Source organism: Microcaecilia unicolor, chromosome 12, assembly GCF_901765095.1.
Source record: "Microcaecilia unicolor chromosome 12, aMicUni1.1, whole genome shotgun sequence".
Classification (NCBI taxonomy): Eukaryota; Metazoa; Chordata; class Amphibia; order Gymnophiona; family Siphonopidae; genus Microcaecilia; species Microcaecilia unicolor.
Window position 1 is genome coordinate 44064442 of NC_044042.1, and position 20137 is coordinate 44084578.

Below are 20137 nucleotides of genomic sequence, written 5' to 3' on the forward strand. Positions count from 1 at the left end.
CAAATCTGATGCATTTGCCCGGCACCAACCGTATTATCGAAACAAAAGATGGCCGCCCATCTTTTTCGAAAATACGGTCTGTCCCTCCCCTTCGCATACCCGTCCTCGGAGATAGTCGCCCATGAAGATGGGCATCCATGTTCGATTATGCCACTCTGTGTCATTTACAGGATTTCTTCAATTCATATTGTTACACTTTCTTTCATTTCTGGGGCAATAATGTAAACTATTGCATTGTAGTGCACAGTATAGCTTAAATAATGCATCCTATTGCTCAAAAAATATGCAGTATTGTTCAGTAGGGTGCCTATTGATAAACAGTGTGCATTATAGAACAATTGGGTGCACTACTTGTGCATTAGTGCTTGTGATTGTGCAATAATGTGTCATATTGTGCAACAATGCATACTATTGATGACATAGATAAAAAACATTTAGGTTTTTTGCCTGTCATTTTTGATTAAAAATGACATGGAACAATATGATAAAAATGTCATAGACTCAGAGCAGCTTTTGTGCCAGTTTTGACTTTTAGCTTTTTCGGAGGGAGGAAGAGTGGGATCTGGTCCTCTTTATCGCCTTATGTATCAGAGCTGCTAAAAACTCTGCTGAGGAATATTTATAACTAGTAAAAAAGGCCCGTTTCTGAGACCAATGAAACGGGCGCTAGCAAGGTTTTCATCGTAGTGTGTATATTTGAGAGAGTGTGTGCAAGAGTGACTGTGTGAGAGAGAGAGAGAGAGACAGAGTGAATGTGCGAGTGTGTGTGTGTGTGTGTGTGTGTGTGTGTGTATGTGTGTGACATAGAGTGAGGCTGTGTGAGAGTGTGTGTGTGAGAATGAGAGAGTGTGTGTGAGAAAGAATGAGAGTGTGTGGCAGGGGCCCCCTCTCTGTCTCCTGCCCCCATGTCTTCCCTCTCCCCCTTCCTTCCCCTCCCCCTCCCCTTTTTCCTCCCCTCCCCCCTCCCAGCTTCAGGGTCGTGGCCCCCCCCCCTCCGCCTTTCAGGGTCATGGCCCTCTCTCCCACTGCCTCATTCAAGCTGCCTGCCTCCCTCCCTCCCACGTTCTGGCTGCCTGGCTCGCTCCCTCCCTCCCTCCCACGTTCAGGCTGGCTGCCTGCCTTGTGACATAGAGTGAGGCTGTCTGTGTGAGAGTGTGTGTGTAAGAATGAATGAGTGTGCGGCAGGGCCCCCCCCTCTGCCGCCCCCTGTCTTACCTCCCCCTCCCCTTTTTCCTCCCCTCCCCCCCTCCCAGCTTCAGGGTCGTGGCCCCCTCCCTCCCTCCACCTTTCAGGGTCGTGGCCCTCTCTGCCACTGCCTCGTTCAAGCTGCCTCCCTCCCTCCCACGTTCTGGCTGGCTGGCTGGCTCCCTCCCTCCCTCCAACGTTCAGTCTGGCTGCCTGCCTGCCTCCCTCCCATATTCAGGCAGGCTCGTTCCCTCCCTCCCACGTTCATGCTGCTTTCCTCCCTCACTTCCTCCCATGTCAGTGCTCCGCCCTTGTCATCGCGTTGTGACGCGAGGGCGGGGCGATGGTAGTCCTCCCTTTCTTGCTGTTCGTTCGCATTTGCGATGCGTCTGACGTCCCTTTTTCGCGTAGGAATGGGTGGGCGATGCTATTCGTTGAGTGTAAGTGCTCCGCCCTCGATGTCATCACGTTGTGATGTGAGGGTGGGGCATACACTCATGGAGCAGCATCGATCTACACCGCCTCATTTTTAGAACGTTGGGAAAAGTGAGGCTTCAATAGAACGTTGGAGGTGCGTTTTATATAGAGAGATGAAATGAAGAATGCCCCCTCCTTACCCATTGAAATAGCAATTGACAAGAAAAGAATTGAATAGGAGAGGTTGCAACAATCTGGGATGTCTTTGGAAAGTCCAAATGCTGCACTGTGATGATGTGCAAATCTTTCATCGATCCATCTGTATAAATGGATCGATGAAGGTTTGCACATCGCTGCTGTCTGAAAACTTGATAAGCAACGTTGATGCTGTGAATTCTGATGATCCTTCTTCATATGAAGAACTGAATAATGAATTACTAAGAGTGTGGTAATACTGGATGACAGAGAGTTAGAGGTGATTTTCACTCTGTTAACAGGTAGTACTTTAAGAAACAATTGCTTAGGACTTATTATTATTTTTGCGATAGACACGTCCCCACATAAAAAGAAGAGCTTTAGTCCTGTCTGTTGGATTTATCAAGCACTGTGACGATGAGCACCCCTCAGTTGTTTCTCAGTCTTGGTGGTCCACTGAAGCCTTGGTTTTAATATTTGTCAAAAAATTAAAAAAATTGTACCTGTTCTGCATTTCGATACCATGTGATAAACAGAAAAGTCACTGTCATGGCTAATATCAGCCTGAAGGCATTCTTCATTGTGTTTGACGGAAACGTTTCAGATGCCCTGTAATGAGCAAAGGAGGGGAGTAATACATTAGAGATAGATAACTTGTCCTCAAGTACTGCAAGTCTGTTAGTTTTTCAAAGATTTCCATACCGAATATGCAGGAGAAGCATCTGCATACATACAAAATAAGCAGAAGTCTCCCCCTTAAAGCAAAACACGAAAAGTGTAAAAAACCGAAAAAAAAGTAAAAATTAGGGGGGGGGGGGGGGGGTAGACCAAATGTGTAACCAAACAGTAGGTTTATTAAAAAAACAAATCCTAAAAACAGACTAGACACAGTTCTGCATTTTGGCGCCAACAGCACCTGCCTCAGGAGTCAATCAAATTATCTGAGCCACGGATGGTAATAATAAATAATTAGGCTAAGACATCAAAAGAAACAGAAAATTGCCAAGTAAAACGTGCCAACCATGAAGTGTGTAATAAAGGACAAACAAATGCATCCCAGACATATTCAGTGTACATGTCCTGAAAATCTGACCAGCTTGTGGCATTCAGGGACTTGTGTTGTCCCCGTATTAGGTAGTAGTGATCTAGCCTGATATTGCAGTTACATTATCGTTTATTTATTTACTATACCGTCTTTAATTGCATTTACAAAACAGAACGGTTTACATCTTAAAAATAACATATTATAATAAAAACATATAAGAAATCCATTAGTTTGATAGAAAAGCACAGCAAACTAAAACATCCATTCTAAAAGATATAAACAACAATGTTCAATCATTAAAAACAAACTGTATAAATAATCATATTATTTGTTACTGCATATTCATTCTGTCTGTTTTTCCCCTTTCATCCCAGATTATTATTGAACGTATCCTGAAACAGATATGTTTTCAAAAGTTTGCGAATCTGAATATAGGACTCTTCCAATCTAACAGGTTTAGGAAGACAGTTCCAAATAGAGGGAGCTAGAAAAAAGAAAGCTGAGTTTCTAGTAGGTTCCCCATCTAGCCTTTTGTGGTGGTGGAATTACTAATCTATTATCTGTAAGCGATCGAAGTGTTCATGTAGGTGAATATGGTAATGTAAGATTAGCTAAATATGATGGAGTCAGTGAATGTACTGCTTTATGTGTCAGAGAAAGAATTTTAAATTTTATTCTGGCTTCAACTGAAAGCCAATGAAGATGATATAGAAGTGGTGTAATCCTATCGTATTTTGAGACTCTACAAATAATACGAGCTGCCGTATTTTGTATCATCTGTAGCCGTTTTATAATGACCTTGGTAAGACCTGCATAGATGGCATTGCAGTAGTCCAGATGTGTTATAATATATGCATATGTTAAGATACATAACAAAGCTTTATCAATTGAATTTCTAATTGAACGCAGTTTTCGCAGATGATAAAATGATTTTTTAACTATCTCAGATATTTGTTCGTTAAACGATAGAGCTGAGTCAATAATAACTCCTAAATATTTAAAGGCTTGCACCGTTGGTATTTGTTTATCAAATAATACAGGTATTACAGAAGGGACTGTTTCACGACCTGTGATCCAGGATGTAACAGTCTTGTCTGGGTTTAATATTAAATGATGTTTTTTGAGCCAACTAGCCACCTCATCAAGGCAGCTTTGAATTTGTGTTAATTCAATGTCTAATGGTTTCACATAGTGAATCAAAAGAAAATCATCCGCATACGAATAAAAACTAATACCCAAGGACTGGATGAGGAATGCAAAAGGGCTAATATCCTGCTTATAATCGAACGAGAAAAACGCCCAAGTTCCGACCTAAATCGTGAGATGGACATTTATCTCACAAAAACGAATAACGCGGTATAATCAAAAGCCGAACTTGGACGTTTTCAACTGCACTCCATCGCGGAAGCGTACAAAGTTGACGGGGGCATGTCGGAGGCGTGGTGAAGGCGGGACTGGGGCATGGTTATCACCCGAACAGAGATGGGCGCCTTTCGCCGATAATGGAAAAAAAGTATGCGTTTGTAGCTACAATTTAGGGCACTTTTCCTGGACCCTGTTTTTTCACGAATAAGGCTCCCAAAAAGTGCCCTAAATGACCAGATTACCACCAGAGGGAATCGGGGATGACCTCCCGACTCCCCCAGTGGTCACTAACCCCCTGAACTCTTCACGCAAGTGATCCGTTCCACAATTCAATACAAAGGTCTTTTTTTAAGACCATTTATACACTATTCGCCAGTATTTCTTATTCTGGATCATCATTAGCTGTCTACCTTTGTATTTAGACTCCTGATGCAGGTTCGCCAGTATTTCTTATTCTGGATCATCATTAGCTGTCTACCTTTGTATTTAGACTCCTGATGCAGGCCCTTTGGCCGAAACACAACGGTTGTGTCGAGTCAAATATACGAGTCAAATATACTAATTAATAAAATTTGGTTTTAGCTTTACTGTGATCCAGTCTCTGGGACTCCTGGTTTTGTGCCCACTTTTTTGTTTGTTTTACAAAGTATCCGTGGGTCTTCTTTGAGTTCTCCACGCTTTGTGGATTCTCTATTGACACTTACCCCCTCCCACCACAAAAAATGATGTTTCACAACTTTTTATTTTCACCCTCAAATGTCATACCCACCTCCCTGGCAGCAGTATGCAGGTCCCTGGAGCAGTTGTTAGGGGGTGCAGTGGACTTCAGGCAGGTGGACCCAGGCCCATCCCCCCCCTACCTGTTACAATTATGCTGCTTAATGCTTAGTCGTCCAACCCCCCCAAACCCACTGTACCCACATGTAGGTGCCCCCCTTCACCCCTTAGGGCTATAGTAATGGTGGGTTTTGAGGGAGATTTGGGGGGCTCAACACACAAGGGAAGGGTGCTATGCACCTGGGAGCTCTTTTACCTTTTTTTTTGTTTTTGTAAAAGTGCCCCCTAGGGTGCCCGGTTGGTGTCCTGGCATGTGAGGGGGACCAGTGCACTACGACTCCTGGCCCCTCCCACGAACAAATGCCTTGGATTTATTCATTTTTGAGCTGGGCGCTTTCATTTTCCATTATCACTGAAAAACAAAAACGCCCAGCTCACAAATTGTCGAATAAAACATGGACGTCTATTTTTTTCAAAAATACGGTTCGGTCCGCCCCTTCACGGACCCGTTCTCGGAGATAAACACCCATGGAGATAGACGTTTTCGTTCGATTATGCCCCTCTATATATATTGACCAAAATTGGTGATAGAACCGATCCTTGTGGTACCCCACAAGAAACAGGATAACTTTTCGAAGTGGAACAATTTTGGACTACTTTAAACGACCGATATGTAAGAAGAAGTGAACCAGTCATGGATCGTACCTGTAATGCCAATTTCCTTCAAACGATTTAGTAGTAGATCATGATCTATAAGATCAAATGCTGCTGATAAATCAAGCGAGATAATTAATGCAATGTAGCCCTGTTCCAATCTAGCGTGTATTTCACTTAAAAAAGAAGTTATAACTGTCTCAGTGCTGTGTCCTTTCCTAAAGCCTGATTGTCTTGGGTGTAATATATTTTTAGTTTCTATGTAAGATTGTAGCTGAGTAAACACAACTGTTTCTAGTATTTTGGATAAAAATGAAGGGTTGGACACCGGACGATAATTTCCCGGGGAATATGGATCTAAGGAAGGTTTCTTTAAACTGGGTCTTACCAAGGCCTCTTTAAGAACTGTTGGAACTATTCCTTCTGTAAGATTTTTTATTATAATTAAGTATAAATGAGTTTGTAGTTCTAATGATGAGCTTTTTAACCAGTTTGATGGTATCGGATCTAATAAGCTATAGGTAGGTGAGATATGTGACATCAATTTTTGAAAAGATATTAGTGAAGGAATCTCAAATTGATGCCATACTCCTGATAAGAGTGAATTTGTAATAGATAACTCCTCTGCATTTATAGCCTTAGCAAACTGGGATCTTAGCTTATCAATCTTCGATATGAAGAATTTTGCTAATATTTCCGATTCTACGTATATTTTCTCTATATTTATACCTGGTTTTGATGTTAACTGTTTCATAATACGAAATAACTGTTTAGATGAGTTTGAAGCCTCTTGTATTTGTTTAGAAAAATAATTTGTCTTTGCTATCTTTAGCTGCATTATATAATATAAAACACGCATATTCTGCATTGTTTGGGCTAGATGCTGTACATGGCGCCTAACATAGCATGATGCATGCTGAGTTAGTATTCTATAAAGGGCATTCTGCATGGAACGACTTTTACAGAATGCTAGATTAGTGTGCATTTGACGCCTAATTTTGGATGCAAGCATTTACACCTACCAAGGCTGGTGTAAACATTGCACCCAACTGATGGCAGTTAGGCACGCAAATGTAGGCATTCTATAACATCATGCCTAATTTCTGGGAAATCCCCTGACCTGCCCATGCCCCTCCCATGGCCATGCCCCCTTTGGAGTTGCAAGATGCCACCAGTGTAGTCAATAAGAAATGTTTATTACAAAGCACCACATGTACTACCAGAAGACCCGACACAGGACTGTGTTTCAGCGGGATGATCACCTGCTTCAGGGGTTGTCAGATCTGTTGGATGTGATGTTGAAAACCTGCTGGAAACAGTAATGTTCTGAGTCACTATAATTTAAGATCAGACCATGCTTCCCGCCCTCCACAATTTGGCACTCTGGACTAGAGTATCTCAGTGTCTTGGTGGGTCTGAGCTTAAATTATATTGATGTGGCTTCCATGAATTACAAAAGTTAAAAGACACAACACATGAAGTGTACAGTAGAAAAGGATAATACGCTAGCAGCCATTAGGAAGGCTAAACAGCAGAGTTACTAATGGGATACACTTTTTCAAAAAGATACGTTTTCAGCAGCTTCTTGAAAAGATGGTGGTCAGCTTGCATTTTCAGGAACAGGGGAAGAGCATTCCAAGTCTTCGGGCTGGAGTAGTGGAAAGTAGAGGCAAATAGAAGCTTGTATTTAACACCCCTGCAAGATGGGTAATGTAGTTGTAAAAAGGAAAGGGCTGTAGTGATGGCATTTCTAGGTGGGAGATCTATTAGAGGAATCATGTATTCCGGTGCTAATCCGTAAATTATTTTATGTGTCAATGTGAAGATCATGAATGCGATTCGTTCTCTCACAGGTAGCCAGTGTAGTCGGAAACATAGGGGCTGCGCAGGAACCATGCGCGATTCACCCAAGATGAGTCTCACAGCAGTATTCTGGGCAGTCTGGAATTTGCTTAGTAGATGCTCCTGGCAACTTGCATAAATCCCACTACAGTAGTCCAGGTGAGACAGAACCAGCCAGTGGACGAGTGTGCGGAAGAGCTCTCTGGTGAGACAAAACCTAACACGCCGCAGCCTCCACATTGCATAGAACATCCGCTTGGTGACCGCTCGCACTTACAGATCCAGGTGCAGGTGAGGGTCCAGCTCAACACCCAGAAGTCTAAGGCTCTGTGAAATGGGGAGGGTCTGGTCTTTAATGACAAGGGAGCTTGAGGAAAATCTGGCATGGACGGACGAGAGCACAAGACACTGAGTTTTGTCTTTGTTTAACTTAAACCGACATACCTGAGCCCAACGTTCCAAGATGGAAAAGCTTGCTTCGATCAGATCTGTGATTTCATCTAATGAGGAATGGAAGGGGATGGTGATGGTTATGTCATCTGCATAGATAAATGGTTTCAGGCCTAGGTTTGCTAGAGCGGTTGCAAGGGGAAACAGCATGATATTGAATAGGGTTGGAGAAAGGGGCGAACCTTGGGGAACCCCACAAGAAGCCTTCCAAGGTGCTGAATGATCTGGAGTGCCTTTGACCTGGTAAGTTCTGGTGGACAGAAAACCCTTAAACCAGTGTAACACGCACCCTCTGATGCCTAGGGTGTCCAGTAGATGTAGTAGGATGTTGTGGTCCACCATATCAAACGCGCTGGACATGTCGAACTGCACCAGTAATATTTTCTTACCAACAGAAATGCCCCTTTTAAAATCAGACAGAGCTGTGACCAGAACTGTTTCAGTGCTGAACTGAGCACAGAAACCTGACTGAGCGCAGTGCAGAATGTCAAAGGTTTCAAGGAATTCATTTAACTGAGTATTCACCAAGCTGTCCATTACTTTGACAATCAGCGGTATGGATGCCACTGGTCGGTAGTTTGAAGTGATGTTGGCTCTTATCTTTGGATTCTGCGGAATAGGCGTGAGAAGGATTCTGCCATGCTCTGGGGGGAAGATGCCATGGTTCAACATGTAATTAAGATAAGTAGTTAGGTCAACGATGAAGCGCTTTGGGGCCGCTTTTAAAAGGTGACTGGGGCAAGCATCCAAACCACAAAACTTGTTGGAAAACTTCAGGAGTGTTTTAGAAATGTGGTCTACAGGAACGCTTTCAAAGGCAGTCCATGTGCGGTCGGCTGGGCAGGAAGCAGTGCCCGGATTCAGTGAATCTAAGAAGCCATCCACATCAGCTGGGGAACTAATTAGAATTGACCTGAGATCTTGTATTTTGTCCTTGAAATAAGTAGCAAGCAGGTCCACCGAAGGTGGATCGTCCTGAGAGGTCTCTAGCTTATTTGTGGTGAGAAAAGAGTTCAAGAGCTGGTTTAGCTTTTTGCAATCATTACCTGCAGTTTTTAGTTTCAAGGAAAAATAAAACCGTTTGGCTTTCTTGATGGCATACTTATATTTGCGATGGTTGACTTTCCAAGCTTCCAGCGCTAGCCCTGTCTTATTTTTGCGCCATGCATGCTCAAGCTTCCGTGTTTCGGTTTTCAGTGTTTTTAGTTCATTGGAAAACCAAGGCGTGGAACTACGGAAATAGGAAGATTTGAGTTGCGTGGGTGCTATAGAGTCTAAAACACTCCGACATTTGTCGTCCCAGGCTGTGAGATATTGTGCAGAATCGGCTGGCTCTGTCCAGTTATTGCTGTAAACTGACTTCCAGAATAGAGGAATGTCGATTGCACCTCTCGAGTTGTAAGTGCGTATTGGGCTGCAGCGATGCAGTCCCGATCTTAACCAGCTCAAGGTGAATTGTAGCTTGTAGTGATCAGACCAGACCACTTCAGTCCAGCGGATATCATTTAGGTGAAAATTGGAGACATCCTACTACTACTACTATTTAGCATTTCTATAGCGCTACAAGGCGTACGCAGCGCTGCACAAACATAAAAGAAAGACAGTCCCTGCTCAAAGAGCTTACAATCTAATAGACAAAAAATAAAGTAAGCAAATCAAATCAATTAATGTGTACGGGAAGGAAGAGAGGAGGGTAGGTGGAGGCGAGTGGTTACAAGTGGTTACGAGTCAAAAGCAATGTTAAAGAGGTGGGCTTTCAGTCTAGATTTAAAGGTGGCCAAGGATGGGGCAAGACGTAGGGGCTCAGGAAGTTTATTCCAGGCGTAGGGTGCAGCTACTACTACTACTACTTAGCATTTCTATAGCGCTGCCAGGGTTACGCAGCGCTGTACAAGTTTAACATGGGGAAGGACCATCCCTGCTCAAAAGAGCTTACAATCTAAAGGTTACAAACTATGTAGTCAGTGTAGGTATCATGAGTGGGGAAGGTGGTTATGCGCCAAAAGCAAGGGAGAAGAGATGAGCTTTGAGTGAGGACTTGAAGATGGGCAGGGAGGGCGCATGACGTATGGGCTCGGGAAGGCTGTTCCAGGCATATGGTGATGCGAGGCAGAAGGGGCAGAGTCTGGAGTTAGCGGTGGTGGAGAAGGGTACAGATAGGAGTGATTTGTCCTGAAAGCAGAGGTTACGGGTGGGAACATACGGGGAGAGGAGTGTAGAGAGGTACTGGGGAGCTGCAGATTGAGTGCATTTGAAGGTTAAAAGGAGAAGCTTGAACTGTATACAGTAGCGGATCGGGAGCCAGTGAAGTGACTTGAGGAGAGGGGTGATATGAGAGTATCGGTTCACGCGGTAGATAAGACGTGCGGCAGAATTTTGGACAGATTGAAGGGGGGATAGATGGTTAAGCGGGAGGCCAGTGAGAAGAAGGTTGCAATAGTCAAGACGAGAGGTGACGAGCGAGTGGACGAGGGTTCGGGTGGTCTGTTCAGAGAGGAATGGGCGAATTTTGCTAATATTATAGAGGAAGAAGCGACAGCTATCTGCTGGATATGGGCAGAGAAGGAGAGGGAGGAGTCAAAGATGACTCCGAGATTGCGGGCTGAAGCGACGGGGAGGATGAGGGCGTTGTCAACAGAGACGGAAAGTGGGGGAAGAGGAGAAGAGGGTTTGGGTGGAAAGACAAGGAGCTCAGTCTTTGCCATGTTCAGTTTCAGATGCCGGTTGGACATCCAGGCAGCGATGTCTGAAAGGCAGGCCGAAACTTTGGCCTGGGTTTCGACCGTGATGTCGGGAGTGGAGAGATAAAGCTGGGTGTCATCAGCATAGAGATGGTACTGGAAACCATGTGATGAGATCAGCGAGCCCAGGGAAGAGGTGTAGATTGAGAAAAGAAGTGGTCCAAGGACAGAACCTTGAGGAACCCCAACAGAGAGCGGGATGGGGGTGGAAGAAGAGCCATTAGAATATACTCTGAAGGTGCGTTGAGAAAGATACGAAGAGAACCAGGAGAGGACGGAGCCCTGTAACCTGAATGAGGACAGTGTGTCAAGAAGTAAATTATGATTGACAGTGTCAAAGGCGGCAGATAGGTCGAGGAGGATGAGGATGGAATAGTGACTTTTGGATTTGGCAAGGAACAAGTCATTACAGACTTTAGAGAGTGCTGTTTCTGTCGAATGTAGTGGGCGAAAGCCAGATTGGAGCGGATCGAGGACGGCCTGAGAGGAGAGGAAATCAAGGCAGCGGTTGTGGACAGCGCGTTCAAGTAATTTGGAGAGGAATGGTAGAAGAGAGATGGGACGGTAGTTGGAGGGACAGGTGGGGTCTAGTGATGGTTTTTTGAGAAGTGGTGTGACTACAGAGCGCTTGAAGGTGTCAGGGACAGTAGCAGTGGAGAGAGAGAGGTTGAGGATGTGACAGATTGAGGGGTTGACTGTAGGAGAGATGTTGTTAAGCAGATTGGTGGGAATGGGATCAGAGGAACAGGTGGTGCACTTAGAGGAAGAGAGAAGGCGAGCAGTTTCCTCTTCGGTGATCTCAGGGAAGGAGGAGAAGGAGGAGGAGGCCAGGCTAGGTTGGTTGGGGGAGTGGGTTAAGAAGTCACGGGAGGAGAAGGCTTGGAAGTGAATTCAAGGTTTATCTTCTGCACCTTATCGCGGAAGTAGTCAGCTAGTGTTTGAGGAGAGAGTGAGGGGGGGTGGGTGGGAGCGGAGGGCACTTTAAGTAGGGAGTTGAGGGTGGCGAAGAGGTGACGAGGGTTGGAGCCAAGAGAATTAGTTAATTGAGAATAATATTCCTGTTTGGCAAGGAATAGGGAGGACTGGAAGGAGGATAGCATGAATTTGTAATGGGTGAAGTCTGACAGGGTGCGAGATTTCCTCCAGAGTCGTTCAGCGAAGGTAACGGATGCAAGGGGTTAACCAGGGCTGAGGATTAGTGCGCTTAGTGGGTCGAGAGACAGATGGTGCTAGGGTATCCAGAGCAGTGGAGAGAATTTCATTGTAGGCAGAGACAGCCGTGTCAACAGATTTGGAAGACGAGATGGAAGGGAAGAGATTGGAGATATGAGAGGATAGGGTAGGGGGGTCGACGGCCTGGAGATTCCTGAAGGCAGTGGCTATAGTTGGGCGAGGTTGAGGGGGAGGGTGATGAAGTGTGAGGGTGATTAGGTGATGATCTGAGATAGGAAGGACTGAGGTGCAGAAATTGGAAGGTGAGCAGGAAGAGAAGAGAACGAGGTCAAGACAATGGCCATTACGGTGAGTAGGGGTGGTAGAGCATAGTTGGAGGTTAAAGGAGGATGTCAGAGTGAGGAATTTAGAAGCGTAGGAGTTGGATGGGTCGTCAATGTGAATATTAAAATCACCAAGAATGAGGGATGGAGATGAGGGATTATGAAAGACGGTGAGCCAAGCGTCGATGTCAGTAAGGAAGGAAGAGAGGGGCTTATCAGGGGGGCGGTAGATGACTGCAACTCTGAGTGGTGTCGGGTAGAATAGCCGGATGGCATGAGTTTCGAAGGATGAGAAGCAGTGAGACTGTGGCAGGGGGAGGGGTTGGAAACTACAAGAGGGTGAGAGAAGAAACCCAACGCCTCCACCGCGTGCGTCTGGACGGGGAGTGTGGGAGAAAAGATATCCTCCATGGCATAGGGCTGCGATTGAGGCAGTGTCGTTAGGGGTTATCCAAGTTTCAGTTAAAGCGAGCAGTTGAAGAGAACGGGAGATGAACAAATCGTGGGTGAAGGAGAGTTTGTTGCATACTGAGTGGGCATTCCATAGGGCACACGAGAAGGGGAGGGAAGCGGGGGGGAGAAGGAGAATAGAGATGAGATTGGAGGCATTCTGGGATCGGTTACGTGGATATGGAGAGGAGAGGTGGGGGGGGGGGGACCTGGATTGGGATTGATGTCACCTGCGAGAGAGAAGGCGCGAAGTCTGGAGTTGGCAGTAGTGGAGAAGGGAACAGATAAGAAGGATTTATCCATGGAGCGGAGTGCACGGGAAGGGGTGTAGGGAAGGATGAGTGTGGAGAGATACTGGGGAGCAGCAGAGTGAGTACATTTATAGGTTAGTAGAAGAAGTTTGAACAGGATGCGAAAACGGATAGGGAGCCAGTGAAGTGACTTGAGGAGAGGGGTAGTATGAGTAAAGCGACCCTGGCAGAAGACGAGATGGGCAGCAGAGTTTTGAACCGACTGGAGAGGGGAGAGGTGACTAAATGGGAGGCCATCAAGAAGCAGATTGCAGTAGTCTAAACGAGAGGTGACAAGGGTGTGGATGAGGGTTTTGGTACAGTGCTCGGAAAGAAAGGGGCAGATTTTATGGATGTTGTAAAGAAAGAAACGACAGGTCTTGGCAACCTGCTGGATATGAGCAGAGAAGGAGAGAGAAGAGTCAAAGATGACCCCAAGGTTTCGAGCTGAGGAGACAGGGAGAATGAGAGAGCCATCAACAGAAATAGAAAACGGGGGGAGCGGGGAGGTGGGTTTGGGGGGGAAAATGAGAAGCTTGGTTTTGGTCATATTTAATTTTTTTTTTTTTGTTACATTTGTACCCCACACTTTCCAACTCATGGCAGGCTCAATGCGGCAATGGAGGGTTAAGTGACTTGCCCAGAGTCACAAGGAGCTGCCTGTGCCTGAAGTGGGAATTGAACTCAGTTCCTCAGGACCAAAGTCCACCACCCTAACCACTAGGCCACTCCTCAATTTCAGGTGGCGTTGAGACAACCAGACAGCAATGTCAGACAAGCATGCTGAAACTTTGGTTTGGATGCAAGGTGAGATATCAGGGATAGAAAGGTAGATTTGGGAGTCATCAGCATAGAGATGGTAGGAAAAGCCATGGGATGAGATTAATGAACCAAGGGAAGAAGTGTAGATAGAAAAGAAGAGGGGACCAAGAACAGAACCCTGAGGTACGCTGACAGGCAGAGGGATAGAAGTAGAAGAGGATCCACCAGAGTGAACACTAAAGGTGCGGAGGGAGAGATAGGAAGAGAACCAGGAAAGGACAGAGCCCTGAAATCCAAGTGAGGACAGGGTATCGAGAAGTATGCTGTGATCGACAGTGTCAAAAGCAGCGGAAAGATCAAGAAGAATGAGGATGGAATATTGACCTCTGGATTTAGCCAGTAATAGGTCATTGGAGACTTTAGTAAGCGCAGTTTCGGTTGAGTGGAGAGGGCGAAAACCAGATTGTAGTGGGTCAAGAATAGCATGTGAGGAGAGAAAATCAAGGCAGCGGTGGTGAACAGCACGCTCAAGTAATTTGGAGAGAAAAGGAAGGAGGGAGATGGGTCGGTAATTAGAGGGACAAGTAGGGTCGAGTGAAGGCTTCTTAAGGAGAGGTGTGACCACAGCATGTTTAAAGGCAGCAGGGACAGTCGCAGTGGAAAGTGAGAGGTTGAGAATGTGACAGATAAAAGGAATAAGAGCAGGAGAGATGGCATTAAGAAGGTGGGTGGGAATGGGATCAGAGGAACAGGTGGTATATTTTGAGGAAGAAAGGAGAAGTGTAGTTTCCTCAATAGTAACTTCAGGAAAGGAGGAAAGGGAATGAGGGGAAGGAGAGAGAGAGGAGAATGGACTAGTGGAGGGAGAGGTGGTGAGGTAGAGAATGCAAGGAATTTAAAGGTGAAGAGATCCAGGGAATGGCCTTTTGAATGAGAAGGGCAAGCTTCCGGACACTTTAGGTCCCAGAGAAGGAGGAAATCCAGAAATTGGAGCGTATCCGGGGAGTTTAGATTGTCCAGGTGAAGATTAAGGTCACCTAATATAATGATATTTGGGCTGGCAGTGCAGACAGATGAGAAAAAGTCCAAGAGGTCCGTTTGATTATTATGCCAGTTGATTGGTGGCCTGTAGAATAAAACACAGACCAGGTGTTTATTGAGCGAGCTATGATGGATATTTACTGCAGCAATTTCGAGTGAAGGGGAGAAGAGGTCAGTGCTGGATTCTACAATGAGGTGTTAACGGTAAATGACGGCTAGGCCGCCGCCCCTTTTGGCTTTCCTGTCCCAGTGAGCAATTTTGTAGCCCACCGGACAGAGATCAAGCAGAATGGGATCCTTAGGCACTCGTAACCAGGTTTCTGTGATGAACAGGATGTCAAGATCCTCGGTAGAGATTCAGTCCGATAGTAGCTCAGGTCTATTCACAACTGATCTCGCATTGATATAGCCGACTCGCAGAGAGAGAAACTGAGCAGCCTGCTTCTTTGTGCACGGGATAGTCAGAAGATGCCTTGGGATAGTGGAGTGTGCTTCCGATGGGTTCTGAACATGCGTATAATCCAAGTGAGTAGCATCACGGTAACGGTGGCGAGCTGGTAATCTCCGTGCATGTGAGACAACTGGTATAAAGTTGATTGTGGGCTCCGTCGTGGTGAGAGAAAAATGGATAAGGGTGGAAAAGTAGAAGAGTAGAAGTACTTGATGAGACATCCCTATAGTTTTGAGGATAGCAGAAGGCAGTCGGCAGGTGGCAGGGCCAATACGGAAAAATCTTGGAAATGTTGTTAAGCAGGCAAAAGTAGGCAACTAGAGAAGGGTATCCTAATGGAGGGAAGCTGAGATGAAGTTGCATGTCCTGACCAGAACAGCCCAGCAGATGGCAGCAAAGGAGATGCTAGAGGAGCAGGGTTGAAGTTAAGCCAGCAGGAAGCAGTCTGGCAGGACCAGTGTTGCCAGGTGGGCGGTTTTACCGCCCAATTGGGCGGTTTTCCGCGACCCGCCGCGGGAAATTTTTGCCCGCGGCGGGTTGCGGTTTTTTGGGCTGTTTTTGGCCTTCAGGGCGGTTTTTTCGGCCGCGGGGGGGCGGGGTTAGTGACGTTTTTGGGTGGGGTTAATGACGTTTTGGGCGGGGTTAGTGACGTGGGAGGCGGGGCCGATGACGTGGGAGGCGGGGCCGATGACGTGGAGGCGGGGCCGATGACGTGGGAGGCGGGGGCGATGACGGGGAGGCGGGGCCGGTGACGTGGGAGGCGGGGCCGGTGACGGCGGGGGCGGGGTTGATGATGGCGGGGGCGGGGTTGATGACGCGGGGGTGGGGGTGTCAGGGGCGGGGTTTGTGTTTGGGCGGGTTTTGGGCTGTTTTTTGGGCTCCATCGGGCTGGAAAAAAATTTTCCACCTGGCAACCCTGGGCAGGACCTGCAGCAGGATCTGGGACACTCTTGGGCACCAACAAGAAAGTAATTTGTTGTAAGAATCCAATTTTACAATACAAAATCATAAACATACTGGGTTAAGTATGAATGTTTAACATTTAGAAAATCTTAGACCAGCTAAGTATATTTGCCTGTTGAAGCTCAAAGAACAACAAACATTAATATGTAAAAGGGCAGAACTTTGGCATCCTATGGATTTGAGAGAAATCACTAACTTTGAAACATTTTGACGATCTTTAAAAACATTGCTTTTTATGAGATCTCTGATTAAGGGAAAAGCCAAATAAGTATCGGGTTAGAAGAGATTCTTTAGGTTCCTGTGCCTTTTGTTATTTGAAGCTTTACCTATTAAAGTATAGGGCTTTTCGTAAAATTGTATTATTGTTCTAATTATATGGTATATGCGTACCTTGTACTGTTAGCAATTAATCTGTAAAGAGGTTGTTTCTCCATTTGTTTTTAGCCTTATTTTGCAATCAACTTAGAACTTCTGGTGTGGCAGAATATGCGTGTTTTAAATTAAATTAAATTATGTTTTCCCATGGGAAAGCATTTGAAAATGGCTCCCTTTTTATCATCATCTTTATTAGGTTTACTAAATATGAAACTGGGACAGAGGTTTATTGTACGTGAACTCTAATAAAGCTGCAAACTGCCTTGAACTAAGTAAACCCAGTTTGAAGAGATGCAGTAAAAGCACTGCCTGTAGCTGAGGAACAAAATCTACTCAAATCTCATTGCTCAGGGCCTGCTCTTAACACTTTATCTCTCCAACATTTCTTATTAGATTTTTCAAATAACAATTACAGGGCTCCTTTTATAAAGTGGCGGTAAGCCCAACGTGGGCTTACTGCTCGCTAAAAAGTAAGAATAGGTTTGCTACGTGATGAGCAGCTCCCCCCCCCCCCCACCCCTTTATTGAGCTGTAAAACAGAAGCAGGAGGCATGTGTCAGCAGTATAATTCTGAGAACTTTATAAAAATCATGGAAAATATTATGCTAAATCTTGTGCGTTTAATATGATAATGGGAGAGGGGCAGGCAGCGTTTAGTTAACCATTGTTTTATTCAGATTTCTCTTTGTATGTTTAAAAAACACCATCAGAGCACAAATGAAGCATGTCCTTGAATACATGAAGGGAGAAATGTATTTAATACTGTTTTGTTTTCCAGCTTATGTTGTACATACATCCATCCAGATGCTCAAAACTCCGATGCTGTTCCAAATGGCTCCATAGAAACTCCGCCCAATCAGTGTGTCTGAGCAGCTCCCTCATGCTCAATGCTAATGACATGCAAATTTAAGAGTGGTCATAGTGTTGGGCATGTGGGACAACTGCGGACAGACTGTGCCTGGGCATATGCTCAAGAGCTTTTGGAACTTGATTACACATTGGGCCCATGATTGAGACTGTGGGAGGGAGCCCAGCTAACTCCCTCAGTCAGTGTGAACCCGGAAATTCAATCCCAGGGCCATATCCGGCGACAACATTGAATTTCCAGGGTTTTTTTGGCCACTAAAACATAGCTGACCAGCTAAGTTATAGCAGCCAAAGATAGACCTGCTATTTACACAGGTCTATCTGGTCGCTAAACTTAGCCGGTCAGCCAATGCGACATAGCCAGTGACCGAGCTAGTGGCTAAGCAGTAATGTTCAGTCAAGATAGCCGGCTATCTTGTGATAAATATTAGCGCTTAGCCAGCTTTAGGCCATTTAACCGGCCAGGAGCTGATCCTCGCCAGTTAAATCATTTTAAATATTGGCTGGTATGCATATATATTCAGAGTTTAGGGACCCTTTAACAAAGGCAAGGGAGGGTCTACAGATGTACAGCCCATGCCAAATTGGCACTAATGCATGCTTACTGCCCTGATAGCACGTGAGACCTTGCCGCTAGGTCAATGGGTGGTGGTAAGGTCTCAGGCCGAAAATGAACGCATGCTGGTTTCAATTTTTGCATACATTCATTTTCCAGCCCATTAAAAAAAAAAATGCACTTTTCCTAGACGTGATAAAAAATGGCCCAGCATGCGCCCATAAGATCCGCTCGCACTCCCGCAGGTCACTTTTCACCATGGCTTAGTAAAGGGATCCCCCATTGTTTAAAAGAATGAGGTTTTTCATGTTTTACAGCCTAAAAACTACAGGCCCCTAAAGTGGGCTATGTGATTTTTGGGGTTAATTACTTTTTTTTACTGATAAACATTTCTCATTTATTAAAGATGTAATCAGGCCATACCTGAGGCTGAAATTTGGCTAGATAATACAGTTGATATCCCTCTCTCTTGCAGTATAAATAAGTCACATACACCGCTTTTGGTACCTTTTTGCTCAACGGGTCACATATGAACACCAATTATAATGTAAATGCATGATATTCAAGTATGAATTTTTACAGGATTGTTCTAGGAGGGCTGATTATGATTATTACATTTAATTTTCAAAATCTCAAAGAGGTGGGGCTAGGGGCCTCAAAATGAATTGAGGGGCTGAAGGTTTTCCTAGGACATCTAATACCATTGCTCTGATACCACAGTGGATCAGTTGACAAATGTCTTGAATACTCATGCACTGCAGCAAAAGCTCTTTTCAGTGCTGTGCTTTGGTGATAAGTAAGTGTCACTTTAGGCATACCCAGCACTTCCTTCCTCCCCCACCACCCCAAGATTGAAGTGCTGCTCTAGGAATAAAGCCTCAGGTGGAAATGGAATCTAGTTCCCCTGCTGCACTAGGCTGCTGGGTTGCTATCATTGTTTTATTTATTTATTTATTTGGATTTTGCTCACACCTTTTTTAAGTAGTAGCTCAAGGTGAGTTACATTCAGGTACACTGGATATTTCTCTGTCCCAGGTGGGCTCACAATCTAAGTTTGTTGATTTTTAATCTAGTGAAATGTATTTAAAATGTTTTATTTGTGTACTGCATGCAGTTTTTGGATTTATAGGTAGAATGAAGCTCCACATCCACTGTTTTGTGTAGGTGAGAAGGTACTTACCACACCTTCATTTTGGTATGGTCCTCTGACTACTGCTTCCAGTTTTCAAAGCTCCCCTTCTCTGCCAGACTTCTCCCTTCATGAGATAACAATGGAATTGTTTAAGAAGGATGCAGCTACCCAGTTAAACTCACACTAAAATTCCTTTAACTTCCACCAGTTCCTGGGAATAATAGAAGTGATATTAGAACCACCTGTGTAAGGGAAAGTGGCTGGTATACATTTCTTCTGAAACTGCCGCTTGTATGTGGAACCAATGGCAGCAGGCACACTCTACCCTAGCACAGTTATAAATACAGGCACATATGTCTGTCATTTTGACTCCAATGTTTCCTTTTGTTGGACCTTTTCCTTCCTGTATTTTTTCTTAGAGGACTTTTTCTCCTTTTTAGTTTTGCCAGGTTATGAATACCTTCTTTGCAATTTGCAAAGTACACATATACTCAAACGCCAAATCTGTCCAAAGCCAAGTTTCCACGCTTCTTAAGGTTGTTTGTTATTTGATAATCTGCACTATCAATGAATGCCATATGGGCAATTTACAATTATGCATAAACACAGAAGAAAGGAAGGGAAATTACAAGAATTTAATAGGATAGAAATCCTGTTTCCTGCATGTTGCAATCAACTGTCTGCTCCTCTTTGCCAACAAGGTGAACAATTGTAAAATATAGCAGCCTCAAAAAGATTTATTGAAAAAAGGTTTTAAGTCCAGTTTAAAAATTTTTGATAGCACATAAAAGAAAAGGCAGATTGTTCCATAAGGAAGGCTCAACTATACTGAAAATAGATGAGCGGATAGGGGTAGATTCAAGAAAGAGCGCCAAAAAAGGAGGTCTGAAAAATATGGGTACTAAGTGTCAGCCCTTGTCAATTCACTGTTGATGAGATGCACATGGGACACCTTAGAGAAGTCTGCACTGTAATATTTATTATGTGGAAAAAGAAGCATGGCTGTCTTGCTAGTCTACTTGGATGCACAAAAATGAAGGTTAACCAGAAAGGGTAAAGAGTCATGGATTTGATATACCACCT

The 20137-nt window shown here is 44.8% G+C and overlaps 1 protein-coding gene across 4 annotated transcripts in view; it reads right to left on the reverse strand.

The window, feature by feature from the left end:
* Nucleotides 1-20137, reverse strand: part of LOC115481971 (NXPE family member 2-like) — an 86933-nt gene that overhangs the window by 21072 nt on the left and 45724 nt on the right. For 2 of the 4 annotated variants that reach the window (XM_030221478.1, XM_030221479.1), the window contains exons 2-3: nucleotides 19103-19178; nucleotides 2301-2406 (exon numbers count right to left, since the gene is read on the reverse strand). In XM_030221478.1, coding sequence (XP_030077338.1) covers nucleotides 2301-2406; nucleotides 19103-19113 — 117 coding nt within the window. In that variant the 5' untranslated portion in view covers nucleotides 19114-19178. Of the gene's footprint in view, nucleotides 1-2300; nucleotides 2407-2499; nucleotides 2553-19102; nucleotides 19179-20137 lie in introns of all 4 variants that reach the window. The other 2 variants (XM_030221477.1, XM_030221480.1) reach the window with 2 other exon arrangements.